This window comes from Saccoglossus kowalevskii, chromosome 4 (assembly GCF_978046115.1).
Source record: "Saccoglossus kowalevskii chromosome 4, keSacKowa6.1, whole genome shotgun sequence".
Classification (NCBI taxonomy): Eukaryota; Metazoa; Hemichordata; class Enteropneusta; family Harrimaniidae; genus Saccoglossus; species Saccoglossus kowalevskii.
Genome location: NC_140644.1, coordinates 6,424,521 through 6,441,329, shown reverse-complemented (window position 1 = coordinate 6,441,329; position 16,809 = coordinate 6,424,521). Strand labels below are relative to the sequence as shown.

The 16,809-nt window shown below is 37.1% G+C and overlaps 1 protein-coding gene across 2 annotated transcripts in view; it reads right to left on the bottom strand.

The window, feature by feature from the left end:
- Nucleotides 1-16,809, bottom strand: part of LOC100369115 (glutamate receptor 4-like) — a 50,006-nt gene that overhangs the window by 20,857 nt on the left and 12,340 nt on the right. For both annotated transcript variants that reach the window (XM_085497678.1, XM_085497679.1), the window contains exons 3-4: nt 16,540-16,791; nt 6,874-7,055 (exon numbers count right to left, since the gene is read on the bottom strand). In XM_085497678.1, the coding sequence (XP_085353804.1) occupies nt 6,874-7,055; nt 16,540-16,791 (434 nt within the window). The remainder of the gene's footprint in view (nt 1-6,873; nt 7,056-16,539; nt 16,792-16,809) is intronic.

Here is a 16,809-nt window from a genome sequence, read left to right as displayed (position 1 = left end):
CATTTACCATTCCGATCTAATCTAATGAGGTTAATTGGTAGATTTTTTTGAGGTTCATGATGCATAAATTACTATTAGTGTTGATTTTGTGATTGTAAGGCTCATATCATTCAACTGAAAATAACAGTATGGATAACGTCACCACTTTTATTTCTTTCTCGCTTGTACATAATTGCACACTCTACTTTACATCGGCTTATGAATTTCTTTAAATTGTTTCTTTAAAAAGTCATTATGAGAAATTTATGAGTAATATTTTTCTACATTCCATTTAGGCGATTACTCTCCAACTTAAATATGTGGTTAATTTGTTTGCATAGATAACTTTGCCTAGTACCCTATGCTACGATTTTCCAACCATACGCTATGATTTACTCTACCTTTTGTAGTCCATCTCTCCATTTTATGCTGTGATCTGCCCCACATGTGTAATGATATCCCCACCCTATGTTATGATCTGCACATCCTTACAGGGCAAGCCATGTGTAGTTTGACTGTGGTTTGTTGATTGTCAAGGATGAATCAAGTTATATAGCCCGAATGCAATATTCAATCTCAGTATCTGGTATCATATGGGTATGCGGTTTGATTCGCTAAACATAACAGTACAGTGATTTCACTGACGACCACCGCATCGCGAGCTTTTTATGCTAAACGTATATAACTGTATTCTTCATTAACGACAACTGCATAGTCAGATCATTGTGCTAAACACCAAGAGTTGTAATTTTCAGTGACGGCAACTACATGTATATCGCGAGACATTTGTGATAAATGCAAAAGACGTAAGGCGTAACTGTAAGGCAGACATCTGGAGTGGGACATCTGAAATGAGCCCATGTGATATGACCAAATAGTTACCAAATAAATACATTAGATTAGCACATTTCGGATGCGTCGCCCAGGGCTCAGTCACACAACATCGGAAAAAAATATCATACATTTTCTTGTTGGCGTTTTATGGTGCTCTAAGAGAAGGAAAGACTTAGTTTGTATCGCTGATTGGTTATTATTTCTAGGAGATGACGTAATTGAGACGATTTGACTCACAGGATAATCAGACACGTATTATTCTACGAAATTAGATCGTTCATAGTGTATTGGTGTGTACTAGTAGCTTATTCTGTTTTCAACATAGGGTATAGTTTTCTCCTATTCGTGGTATTACCCAATAATCGTATAAGCTTTAATTAATTGACGCCAACGCTATTAACAAGAAGTTTAGAAGGAAAAAGCTTAAAGTGTCACTAAAGCAACTGTGAGTTATTCCGACGTGCAGGAAATTAAGTTCTTACGTTACACTGACAGTACGACACATTAACAGTAAGTCCATTCGTAAAAAAAACAGTGACTTAAAATGATCTATAGATGTGCAATAATCCGAAACATGACCTTAAAACACCCGGAATTATCCGAGATTATCACTTGTCTGGGTTATTTGTGACTGTATACTTAGACCAAATTCCAGATCGCTTTGATATTGTTTTAGCGAACAATTTGTGTGTCTATGTACCAGTAGCATACACTAGTTTTTACATTTATTCACTATGCATTTATTATTATCATATCGTATGCATGAATTTGTTTGATTCATCTACGAACTAGATGATATGAATAAGTATATAAGATTGTCAACATTGACAAGAAAAAACTGATATTTTTACGACGTTTTTTCAGCATTTGACCTATCAATCGCGATATATTTGATACTGATCGATAGAAGATACTCAATTCTTGTCAGGTTGATGTATTTTCTTTGTCATCACCTCTCAATTTTTAATCGATCGCCCATTGATACACCCGAGTGATTGATTGTATAAGATAGGTGCTTATCTGTGAACAGAACGCGAGTATCATCTTTGCTAGAAATGTACTGTCAGATAATCTCTCTAGTCACGCCGCGCTGACTGCATTGGAGATTGCAATAAAGGCCGAGGAGGAGTGTCGACACGTGCGAAAACATAACGAGAAACACCCACTCAATCTGGTGACCTGTTTCTGTTCCTGTCACGAGGTCCCCATGTATTAATATAACTCTCGCTATATTAAGTTTTCATATGAAGTGACCAAGTGCATATTGTGTCGCGTTAATGATATATTGAATCACTCTAACTTAAGTTATTTTACTAACTGCTGTTTATCTCTCAATATATACAGTATATATAGTATGTCTGCATATTGGATGGTTGTGTTTCTATTGTATTGTGTTAATGAAATATTTGATCAAATTGTCTATCTTTATCATTATATTCATTGTTTATATATCACTATATCCAGTATTATGTCTGTATATTGAATGACCGCTATCCAGTCTATGTATAACTACAATATGTCTTTGTTCCTATTGTATTGTATTGTATTGTATTGTATTGTATTGTATTGTATTGTATTGTATTGTATTGTATTGTATTGTATTGTATTGTATTGTATTGTATTGTATTGTATTGTATTGTATTGTATTGTATTGTGTTGATGATATATTGGTTAAAACCCTCTTTCTTATTTCACTAATCAGAGTTTATTTATATTATGTATATTGAACGGATATATGGTCTATTGTATTGTGTCACGAATTGGAAATGCTATTTATCCAATGTGTCGGGTAGCAGCCTTTGGTCGTTTTATGTTATGTTACAGTTAATGCGCTCATTTAGTTATGCTGGGACCTGCCCTCCGTTGTTGCTGTATTCACATTACACTAATTTATTACTGTTCACCAGTTTTTGTCTTATCACTTGCGTGGTGGCAGCGCTGAGACGAACTTGAAACTTCAATACTCAAGTCGAAAGCTAAGACGTCTAGTAACCCGTCCAAGTAGTCACTGGCGAACACGTTTGTGCTATAGCATTAAGGAACCCACTTTAAAATAGTGTGTATGTATGTGTCCCAAAACAATGAAGACAAACAAGCTAGAAAATGTTTTCATTAGTTACAACTAGTTAGTTACTATGCTGTATTTTAGTTTCTATTATACAGTCACATCAGCAAACCGAGGCGACCACTCTAAACATTTCCCGAGCACCTGCAAATCCTTAACAAATGAGGTTCACTTATACCTCAGCAAAACTAATCAAACACTAAAGTCAAACTAAACAGTCATATTTCTGCATCGCCTTTTTTTTATCACTGCCCTCTTCAGTTAGGCTCAACCACATGAGCTGAAACTAACGCGACTACGTCACCAGTTTCGACTGCCACACTACTACTAACACTACTATAATGTTCCATTTGTGAAACCCACATCGCATTGTCTACAAAATAATCTTTACCCTAAACTTGATGCACGTTGTTGTGTTAGCTGGGACACTATTTATGGCGATCATTGATACTGATGTTCGCCCATCCATGGACCAAATCACTATTAAAAAGACAGGTAACATATTTTAACGTGTCACTGGCGGCACATCTCACATCTCATTGGGGACGTGCCATTGAAATGGGTTATGTTTTTTTCAAGAATATATATATATGTATATATATATATATATATATATATATATATATATATATATATATATATATATATATATATATATATATATATATATATATATATATATATATATATATATATATATGTTCTGTCCAAATAGGTATAAATTGTCAAACATAAATTTGAACCATGATAACAGTAGCAACATATATACAATTAATTCCGATGATATGGCTGCTATAACATCCCAGAGCCGGACCACGACGCATCTTTGATCCCAGGTTTTTCAAAAACAAAGTAGCAGACAGATAATTAAAAACATAGATACAGATGGGACTGTATAAACTATTGTTCAACGATCCACGTTTTCTGATGGTCCGAGAACTGTGATTTCACATTTGACAAATTAAATCAAGTAAAAAAGTGTCTTCATATCATTTATTTGGCATCCATCTACCCAGTTTTAGGTCCGGTGTGCCCCCCTCCTCGGTGCCACACACAGGCTACTATTCTGCACACTTCTGGTGAGTACATCTAGATCAGTTTTCCCAAGTCTTCATGAGCTATTGAATCACGCTTTGGCTCAACAAAACTTTACAACTCAACATCCTCACAAATATGGTTGTAACCAAGCATTATTTAGTTATGAATTTTTAATGAGGCAACAATAGCTGGAAATGTTTGTCGCAATAATCACTCCTGCTAAATCATCTGTGTACCACCTACTTACCTTCATGAACCATCACATGGAAGTTCGCAATCCTCAGCCACATGAAAACATTTCAATGGCATTAACCTAGTTTTTTTTTCAGTTTTTCACACTAATGTGTACATATGGTAATGTTTGGAATCCGCCAATTCCAGGCAATTAAGTATGATTCAAACCATAGCCGACACGCGAGTCCAATCAAACAGTCACATATAAAAGGTGGTGTTTTGCAGTACACTCATCGAACTACAAGGAAATTTTATTTGCTAAGGCTCCAATCAGAAACAGGATTAGAAAACATTATGTACTGTGTCTTAGATGACTGCATTCAAGAAGGTATGTTGCACAACCTATACAGTTGTGGGGACACCAGAAAAGAGCTTCCACAAAACTTGAAAAAAAACTTGTCAAGTTTTAAGCGCTTGTCAACATTTAAAACAACATTTTGCCCTACATCAACCGAATTTCTAGGATAGATTAAAAAGAAAAGTTTTCTACATTTCACTGCCATCATGTCCATTTCTTAACACTGTTCGTGGTCTATGATTATTTATTCGTATCTGTAAAATATTGGGTCATGTCTTTGAAAAATGTGCTGGTTTATATTAGAGCTACTTGATTCAACAATTTCTAGACTTGTGTCACAAGTTCATTTTAATGGTCCAGCAGTATACCACATTATTTCAAGTCAGTGCAAACACAATTCTCTACGAATAAAGCCATTGTACTCCCTCACCCATCAGGCCATTTACCAAACCATTACCAAATATGGCATTTTCGAAGCAAAAACTTGACTAGCTAGCTTTTGCAGTGCAAACACCAAGTGACATGGTTATCATATGTAAAGATTTTTACATTGCTATCCCCATTTATCATACAGTCAAATCATATGACATATGCTCTCAGCATCAATAAACCATGCGTCCAGGTCAGCGATAAGCTCCTTCGAAGGCAGTTCTGGGCTATCCAAAATGTTATCAAAATTCTGATGACAGTCAGACGAAACAAAGTTACAGTTTCCCACCGCACAGGTGCAGGTTATTAACCAATCCCAGAAAAGCCAACATCACAGTATTTTTGAAGCCTCTCGTTGATGGTAGATAAATAGATATATTAGACAAATCCTTGGTTGAGAATTATGATGATCCAATACAACCTGGACAAGTCATCCATTAACAAACATCTGAAGGGAAGCTCAGTGCAAACACAATAGCAAAGATGATCTACTTGTAGTCAAGCACAATGAGCCATTTCATCTATCACCTTATTTAATCATTGTTCCACGCACAGTTCTGGATGGGTTACTCACAGCTATTCACATCAGACTTGATCACCCATCAGGACATCAGTTAAACCTTGTGAAAGCACGTGATTTGGACAAATCTTTTGAGCTATTGACTGAACAATGCCATGCCTGCACTTCACTAAAGAAGCTAACAAACACAATATTAGAGCAAACCTCAGAGGACCTTCCTGATTCACGATGAACACCATTCACCACAGATGTGATTAGACACAAACGGCAGCTTAGAGAAACTGCTACATTATTCACATCGACAGTCATTTAGGATACAGAGAGGTACACATCTCTACACTGATGTTAACATTCGCCTTGTCAATCACATGTAATCACAAGACCCCCCCCGTTTTTAGTATCCTCCCACTTCATAACGATGACATGTTACAACAACTTCGCATCAATATTGAGATACATCGTACAAAAAACACACGAAATAATACCTATTCTAGCCACAAAGGTTAGTAGCTCAGCGACCTCACTCTCCAGATTAGATGATCTTGTTAAAAAGGTACCTAGTCACCAGATTGTGAACAATACTCAACTTACAGCTCTTAAGAACACTAATAACTTTGAAGTAGAGCGTTAGGATGATATGAATAGTAAACATATACAGGATACTCCAATGACTCCTATCAAACTAACTCTTCCTACAAACATTGTGTAACCTTTGAATTACCCTGCTAATACTGAGTTAGATATTAGTGTGGAGAATCCTTATTCAGATGCTGTGGCTAGATCCCCCAAAATCAGTAGGCATCAACGTGACTGAAGAGCATCGAAATACATGGACGATTACGTAATATAATAATGTTACCTCTTACGAACTTTTTCAAGCCGGTACTCTTATTTCGTCATTACTACCGATCAAATTGTTCACGAATCGAATTGTTGTCACATCAATTATATTTTATTCATGTTTCAGGATGGTTGCGCCAGTGGGTTTAGTTTAGCGCACTGCACGCACGAATCTTTATGTCATTGTTCTCGTGCTCTGCCGAGTTGAGGTTGGAGAGTAAGACATGATGAAACCTGTATTGCGAAAATGCACCTTGGACATTTTCCAAGTCGTCAAATGAGCCATTTTTGGTATCTTTCGACACGTTATGATTTGTTTATATCACATCTCATATCGTAATGATCGCATCACGTTATATCACATCTCATATCATGATGATCGCATCACTTTATATCACATCTCATATCATAAATATCGCATTACGTTATATCAGACTCACATAACATAACATAACATAACATAACATAACATAACATAACATAACATAACATAACATAACATAACATAACATAACATATGTTATAACATAACATAACATAACATAACATAACATAACATAACATAACATAACATAACATAACATAACATAACATAACATAACATAACATAACATAACATAACATAACATAACTTACTTGAGTGAGTATTGCCGACGTTCTACTTGGCGGAGACGTATCTAAAATAGTTTTTGTTATACCAGAGACTCGTATTTTGTTTAATATGTTAATAACACTGGTAACACCGCGTAAGTGATAAGGCCTCACGTCTAAATATCTGTCAGCTGCAACTTCTAGTAACAATTGTAGTCGATACAACCCTATAAAACAATACAGAATCAGTTGTAAACTTCACGAACGATCGTGTTACAATATAATATACGTAATTTGTGTTATATAATAATGCAATTCCTTTTTCCTTTTTAATGTTGTATGATGACATTGTTTACGCGTATCTGTTGACTGACTTATTTAGTTGATTACTATCGAATGGCTGTGTTTATTTAGGCTCATGTGAGGTGCTGGACGGAACTCGACTCAGTGATTTGGAACTAATTACGAGATAACCGTCGCTATCCGGACTACTATTTCTGACAGTTTGGTATTCGTAGTTACTAATGTAGTGAACGATTAATCAAAAGATATGACGTGTCCAGTACTTAGTGTGATTAGTTGAATGTGTGAAGGCCACGCCTTAGAGTCTTAATACTTCTTTGTAATTGGTTAAGGTTTTGAAAGTGAATAAAGTTGTTTTAGTTGGTCTTGGCGAGTACACGAGGAGAGACGCAGTCCAAGGCAGTCTTGGAGAATCTTGAGACGCAGTCTAGAGAGAGTCTTGGGCCAGCCTTGCGATAGTCTTGGGGACTTTTTCCCAGGGCGCTGTGTCTTATAGAGTGCTCGACTGACCGACTAAGACGAGAGTTGAAACGTATTTCGTTGTGTGTGTCTATTTGACTGTGAAGCTTAAGTGACTCTCCCGATCCCGTACCTCAAGGGAACGCGATAGAGAGACGAGACGATAATTCCCCCTGGCACGTGTGGAGAACCCCGAGAAGAAGAGAATTTCCCCCGTGATAGTTGCATTACTTTTTATAAACTCTTTGACAAACTAAAAAATTCAAGCCTGAAAAGTTTTGACTTTTTCTACCATCGCATTGTTCTATATGAGTTGCGTTACAGCCTTGCTACAAAACTCGCTACTGTGAGTCGGTCTTACAGGTTTAATTTGTTTAAGTGATATTGCTGGCGGGGGTGATTATGTGCTCAACCATGAACACTTTTCTAATTTCAACAAATTCAGTTTTGATCCCACCTATCCAACAGTTGAAAAATAAATAAATAAATAAATAAATAAATAAATAAATAAATAAATAAATAAATAAATAAATAAATAAATAAATAAATAAATAAATAAATAAATAAATAAATAAATGAGTGAGTGAGTGAGTGAGTGAGTGAGTGAGTGAGTGAGTGAGTGAGTGAGTGAGTGAGTGAGTGAGTGAGTGAGTGAATGAATGAATGAATGAATTAATGAATGAATGAATGAATGAATGAATGAATGAATGAATGAATGAATGAATGAAAAGTAAATAAATAAGATTTTTAACCTAAACGAAGCGCGAATTAATAAAATGTTGGAAAATTGGTGGCCTACATCACACACACACACAATTGAACGATGTCAACTCATATTCCACACGCCTACGCCCTTTACACTTTGAATCGTAACTCTCTCGGGGCGACTTATTATTTTTCTAAAGAAATTGCATTTTTGCGTTTATGTTTTATTTATGAATGATTTAATGCAATCACTACTCATCATTATTCATTCAAGTTGACAGGAATAATGAGTTGCTCTTTCGTTTAGAATACCAGCCTGATTTCATTCGCCATAACAGATATATCAATATACCATTTGCGTTGGTTCATGTGTGGTGTTTTCTCTGAATACGTCATAATTTTGTCCTCGTTCGTCGTTGGTCGTTTAAAAGCAACAAATATATATCTTTGAAATTTCTATTTTTCATAACAGCAGGTGTTTGACGTTAAACGTCAAACTAATAGTACTGTGAACCATGGTTATGTTCAGCCGCTTTGTTAAAAAAATGTGTGAACATACGCCATTGAAAGCGCGTATCCTGTATGAATTTTGAAAGAACCTGGAGCATTACTGTGGCGTCATTGAACAGTATATCACGGGCACTTGAAATTAGAAAATCGGTTATTGTGATCTAATAACACAATTTATGTGTTTGAGAGGCGGGCGTGTTCCAATCAATATACGTATTTATATGACAATTAGAGTACGACTGCGAGGTTAATCACCGTGATGTTTTGGGCCGAGGTCTGGTAAGAGTTCGAGGCAAGCTGAATAATGAGTAACTCTGACGATGCTATACTGAAAATTTGACGAGTTTTATGTTGTTGTTTTTTCTGGGTAACATTGTGTTACGTAACTTCGTTTGTACAGAACTACAATTGACCTATGACCTATAAAACGTATGTCCTGTACATATCATAGATTAACTACTTACTGCATCACATTACAAATCACTTGCTTAGCCCATTCAATGACTATGTGCGCGTATTCCTTAAATCATAAATTTCAACAAAGGAACAGTCCTTTCTAGGTTAGTGTTATAGGCACTTACAGAAAGCTGTAAATTGACTGCGGTAAAGCGGACTGTTTATAACAAAGACATAGTACTTTCCTAGTCAATGGATATAGGGTGCCCAACAAAGAATTGTTCGATATCGAAAGTATCGTACATACTACAATGTGAACGAAACAGAGTGGAGCAACATTAATTACGATCAACTTATACATAAAACAATGAAGCTAGATTCACCAACATATTATTAATTATTACACCCGGGTTTGAAAAAAAGTATACTACAGCAAATAACATGTATACTGCACCGCCGTGTTGTTTCGACGTTCACAGATCACCAATATTGCCGCGCCATGTGTCCCTTCAATCCCACCGAGTGTTCATCAAGATGACCCGTTCCGTGAGGATATTTGCAGCGAATGTCACATTCGATACACGTAGATTTCAAATTAGCCTGGAGAATGATTGTCATGTCAGATGCACGACTTCTGTCCATTGAACCATAGCAACCCGCTCTGTGTGTATTTTAATTCATTTAAAAATTATAACATCCGATATGTCAAATGTGATGGGAACGCGTACTAGCCAGGTGCTCTGTCATCGTCTTTTCTGCTCAAAGAATAATGTACGCAAATTAGCATGGTAGATTTACCCGGGAAGAATTAATTGGACATGAATGAGGTTCATTTCAACTAAATCAAATTGTTATCTGACTCCATGGGACTGATGGTCATTCTGGGAATTCAGTAACTGCATTTGTGGCCAGATCAGATAAGAAGCCGTTTTATGCTCTATACGTGTCAATGTATTTTAAACTGAAGCAACTTGGATGTCAGGAAGGGAGACGTCAATGTCGACACTGTTGACTGAAGAAGTAAAACAAGATCAAAATATTTTAAACTTAAAAAACAAAATAATTGATTAATCAACCCAAAGTAACTATAGCCTGCGTCTAAAAGCACTAGCTTTATTCTATATAGGTATGTCTATATATGCACAACTGTACTTCTATATAGGTATGTCTATATATGCACAACTGTACGTTCCAATCACACACAAGCTCTGTCTGCCATCGTACACTCCGAATCACGCACCAACTCTGCGTACCATTGCACGCTCCAATCACGCATCTGCTCCGCGCACCATTGCACGCACCAATCACGCACTATCGCGTACCTGCGTTTTGTACATTTGCGAGCCCAAATCACGTACCTGCTTTTCGTATTATTCCATGCCCCAATCACGCGCCAACTCCGCGTAACATTGTACGCCCTAATCACGCGCCAGCTCCGCGTAACATTGCGCGCCCCAATCACTTGCCAGCTCCGCGTAACATTACACGTCCCAACCACGCACTAGCTTCGCGTACAATTGTAAACCCCAATCACGCTACCTTTGGTGAAAGATATAAAAAAAGCTGGGTGGCACCGGGTAGGTGGTGCTTTGCGCCCCTCCCCTAAAATGCGCGACTATGGGGCGAAAGGGATGGTGAGCAGATCCCCCTATGCACAATTTCGTCCATCCCCCGCCGCCTCTGATTATACATTATACAAAATAAAGCCAACAATTATTCTATCAATACATTGATAAATTCGATAGTGCTAGTCGTTTCAGACTACACATAGCTCAGTTGGGACATTCACAATATGTATTATGCGTCCATATCCACATAGGGAGCAAGCCGGAGGTACATTTGTAACAAATCACGCGGCGTTGAAGATGGAGTCTGACATACATCATGTATGTCGATATGGATACCATTGCATTAAAGGGCCAAGAGCGAACCCATTCCAATTTACACTATCATAATTGCATTTGCGTTTTTCGCCTCAAATGATCGTCTACTAAACAATTAGGAAGAGGAAATAAAGGAAGGATGATCTTTGTCGCCCGCATGTTCTCATTAGTTTGGGCATTGTTAGGGACTTAATTGAGGTCAATGCTTGCCTGCTTCAGGAGGCGCTCCAATAAATTAACTTTTAGTAACTGGACCACATCGATGAGCAAGACGTAACGAGATTAATTATTAAGACGATCGATTCAGACAACAAAAGCGTAAACACAGCTGGAATAGCGACGGAGGACTGTTGTAGTATTGAAATCACTGAAAAGTAACGCAGTCGGGTTAGAATTGTCATTATCATAGGCACATATTACACACCGTCGGCGTTGAACTATGTTATCTGGTTACATTATTAGTATTTTAGTCAAAGTCAATATTTCGCAATGAATAATAATTTGGTATTGTACCACGTGAAATAATTGTAATTTGATGCGTCAAAAAACCTGTTGACAAACAAGCTGTTCTCTGATTGGTCTGACTGTTTGGTGACATGGTTAGGTAGCCAATCAGACACAATCTTGTAGATTTGTTATGACTCCATAACGGTTCTTGTCATATAAAGGTTTTCCCCGGCTTGAACTCTGAACGCTGCTGCAGTCAACACACACTGCTGCATTGTTACTCGGGCGCTCTGTATATCACAATGAATTACTTGTTACCACCTTCATTGTTATTATCTATACTACGTTACAAATGTAAAATGTTTAATGGAAAGTCAGAATTTCCAGCCAAGCAATGACCGACGTGATAACTGAAATAACGTCGCATGATTTCGTACCGCGTGTCATGTAGTACCACCATGAACCATATACAAAATGTTATGTATGTCTAAAAATAATATAATACAAAAAAAACGATTTTCATATTAAAGACAGATGTTTATAATTATTGTGCCCGTACTCGCCGCGGCTAATGACACATATTAACTATAACTTCGCATCAAGGTAGTTTGGTTTTTATCAAATCTCAATATATTTCGTGTTTATTATTTCATTCTATATTTGCCATACGCCTGTGTGGGTAAGTGTAATTCAAGTCACGCAGCCAAGGAGAGTCGAATGCGTGACAAGACTGGCCAACACGATAAGATTAAGAACATTACACATGACTGACAACTCACCGGGCAAGAAAACATGTTTTGATAAAGTGATTTAGAAGTCCACCATGCTGGACAATTTCTAGTAGTTTTACACGAAATCAACGCTGACACACTGTGGTGTACGTCCAGATTTATGTTACACGTTGCGATGTACGCCCAGAAACGTCAAACACGCTGTAGCGTACGTCCAGAAACACGTGAGACACTGTGATATACGCTCAGAAACGCCTGACTGCGTCTGTGGCGTTCGCCCAGAAGCAGCTGACACGCAGCAGCAACGATGAGTTGTACGCCTAGGAACACCTGAAACGCTTTGGTTAATGTTCAGAAACGCATGCCACGCTGTGGCATACGACCAAGAACGCCTGAAGCATTGTTATGTACATCAAGACACATCATAATCTGAAACGCTGTAGCGTATGTCCAGAATCGTCTGGCATACTGTGGTGTACGTTCAGGAACAACTGTCACCTCGTGGTATTTTTTCCGTTTTGCCTGATACGCTGTAGCTTATGTCCAGAAACTCCCTGACACGTTTTAGGACAGGAATACCTGCCAAATTGTAGTGTACATAAAAAATATTGAGGAGCTGTACGTCCAGAGACGCAAGGCATACCGTGGCGGACGTCTAGAGACAATAATGTAATACAATTAAAACGACTCGTGAAATTGAATCCACATAGATTTTGAACAAAGAAATGGGCGATACATTTTACGGTAAAATAAAATCCTACCATTAACAATGACCTTTGTAATTAAGAATTATTTATTAAGTGCAACATACTGTCTGCATCGTTTGGTAAACATTTGCTCCATTCTATGGAGGCAAGTATTACTCTATGCTATAACGGGACAGCAAGTATTGCTCCATGTTATTGTTGTAAGCAAGTACAGCCGTATACTATGAGTGGAGGCAAATGTTACTCTATGATATGTGGGAAGGCAGGTATTGCTTTATACTATGTGGGAAGGCAGGTATTGCTCCATGCTGTACAGCAAAGCAAGTAATGCTCCGTGCTATTATGATAGGAGGCAAGTCAAGCTTCATTCCATGAGTGAATACAGGTATTGATTCATGCTACTAGTACTAGGGAAGGCAAGTACTGCTCCATGTTATGAAGGAAGACTAGTATTTCAGTTTGGAGCATTTAATTAAGTTGAGCGGCAATTTAGTGTAGCCGGTCTCACATGAACGATATTAACGAGATTACATTGTGTGTGCATGTATTTCTGGACCACAGAATAGATTATTGAAATGCATACAGAGATATGCTTAATCAAACTGATCATAGACGCGATTGTTAGCGATCGACCAGGGACTCCATTAACCTGCAATTATTTAAATTGTCAACACAGCTGTGTTGGTCTGTGTTATTCATTCAAATCCTGGACTCCAATGCGATATATTATTGCAAAGTATACTAAAGTCGTAAGCGATGTTTATTGTATTCATTTCTGTAGTATCTACATCAGGGAATGATAACGCCCAGACTATTCCTATAGAACTTTTATTACGTTGTTTTTTTGCCGGAAACTAGTGAAATATCGCCAGCTAGAAAATTATTTTCCGTGTCAATATATCCACAATGATCGCATACATTTCTCAGGCGTCTTTTCTGTGCTTCATCTAGATGGAATGTGCATTATAGACTGCTATGTAGAGGGACTACAGAATACCATAATATCCCAGCATTAGGCGAAATTATTACAATATAATATAATATATACAATAATATATTATTATACATCACAGTTCTACTCGCACATAAGATTCGCGCATTTACCAGTTAATAGTGAACGATTATTGACTGACCAGAAGAACAATAAAAAGCGTCTTTTGTCAGACTGATTTTGTATCACTCACAAAATTAGTCCCGAGGCCATGTAGACAACTAACAATTCCGAGGGGGGTATAGGCGTATGCGATTGCCCGAAGAAAGCCAGTCAATACTGATTTTATAACATACCACATCCTGATTCTCGAATTCCGACATGAACACGACAATTAATAAATATTATTTAGGGTGTAATCCATAAAATTTAATTAATCCATAAACACTTAATTTTGAACAGTGAACGTTCGCCACAACAGCGGTCAAAACAGTGTATTACTACTAAAATAATAATAACTGTAACCAGAGTTTGTTTTATTCGGTATAATATATTTGTATTATAATAACGAACGAATTAATATCGATTTTATTAACCGCGTTAATACAAAATATCAACACGATGCACGATTATTTGAATATAGAAATTAGACAAGCGAAATGACAGGGAAATCATAACGCATCGTTCGCCATTTTCATACGCCGTCAATTGTATAAAACATATTTTCGTAATCGAGTTAGTTATTTCCAATTTTAAGCTAGTTTTAAAATACATTTTATTTAAGTGAACCATGACTGAGGGGAAAAATAAAAAACTCGCCTTTAAACAGATATTAATTCATGAACTGATATGTTGCTTGACCATGATAATATATTCACGAGTGAAGGGACTCGAGTTAAGTGCAATATCCGGCGAGAGCTACAGATAAGTAGCGTTAGATGCAAATGGCGACAAGGCCGCTGTGTTAACGGAAAGATCTCTTAGGTGACGGCATCATCCAACATGTTTACTTAAAGGCCCCCTTTTGTGATGGATTCGCCAACAAAACAAAATGTGAGAGAAAATACCGCAGTGCATACTAAACAGGTGAGTAAATCTGCTCGGTTGAAGACGCGGCGCAAGGCAGTGAACAAAAAAAAAATCACTGAAACACGAAATCAGAAGGGAAGGAAATAAAGCGAGACTGGGAGTGAGAGTCATTCATGTTCCATTTGACGAACGCCTGACATGGTCATATTATGACATCCATGTAGTGCCAGTTAATTATACACGAGATTCAACCTTTTCTTTCTACATTAGTTCTGTAATCAGATTACTTCGATGGGATGACAACAACGACCAATGAGATGAAAAAAAAGCTCTATTCGTTGGTAATGCAGTTTATGATTATACAAGCAATAACGACAGACTGTTCATAGTAATAGGGAGAAATAAATCAGTGAGAATGTCTTTTAGGTAAGATTTACCCATATTAAGAAACGGAGATCACACAGTATTGCACGTGAAGTCATTGATTGCATGCGGTGCTATATATATACCCGGGGTAACTTAGATTAAATCGGACGTCATCACTCGCGGTGGTACTAATATACCTTGGTAACGTAAAATACAATCAAATTTTCCGTTGTGATGTCGTGCGATTTAAATGCTAAATTATGACAGAGTAAACAAAATGACTGCCGGGCATCGATCGCTAAGTACAACCCAATTGTTTAATCAGTACTGAATGTTGTTATAATGAGAGGAAAACGACTGTTTAGCCTCCCGGCGTACATTATACGGTGTAGAATATATTTGAAGGTTAACAGTGTGTGTATTGCGACGCGCGATGATCAATCAGAATAATTACTAACGACACGTCGACAGAAGCGATTGAGTTTGAATCTACAAAATAATAGATGAATGCATAAAACATTATTTTTTTTATCTTTTCTCTCTGGTAATTTTTTTATAAAAGGCATGTATGAACAAAAATAATTACGATTTGTTATAGAAACTGCTAAATAGTGTTTTGTAATAGATGTAATGATGTTATTTAAATGAATTACAATGCAAATTTCTCTTTCGTTTTGCATTTTTGGTTTGAAGTGTAAACACGATGAACACATGATATTTAATATGTTTGAAAATGTGATGTGTGTGTGTGTGTGTGTGTGTGTGTGTGTGTGTGTGTGTGTGTGTGTGTGTGTGTGTGTTATGTGAAGGCGTCAATTTTATCACAGTGCATTGCGATTATGTATTATGTTTTATGCACATCAGCACCATGCACTTCATAATATAATGCAAAGCAAAGCACCTATAAACACAGCAGAGGCTTTCGTGAACACAGTGCACAATAAACTAAAGACACCGAGGGACATTATACAGACTAAATATGTGGACCGAAACTAATAGATACATTTACAAAATAGGAAGAATTTAATTGTCTAACGCATTGTGTTGGTAGAGTAATGCTTCCAATGTTTCAGCAACACAATAATATTATTCATATGTCAATTACAATTAAGGTCGTGCATACAAACACATTTAAATGAAGTACGTGTGCATTGCAACTGTAAGAATAACAAACATCGCACCTATCTCAATTTAGTAGTCAAATTGATTTAAGATGGCGAGAGAGAAAGAGATAATCCTCTTACCTTCTGTGTCATCATATAAATAGTTGAATTTATCCCACTTGTGGTACTTAATAAGCCCAGCTAACACTGGTATTGGCGACGGGCGCATGTAAATCAAATAGTCTGACGATTTTGTACCCATTTCTGTTCCGGAAAGGCTTGGTGTAATATATGGAATGTGAAATGTATTGCTGTATGACTTGATGGATGGTAACGAGGACGTGCTTGTAACACCTACTAATAAATATACTTGACGCCGAATCAGTGTACAAACTGCAAGAAAGAAAGGGA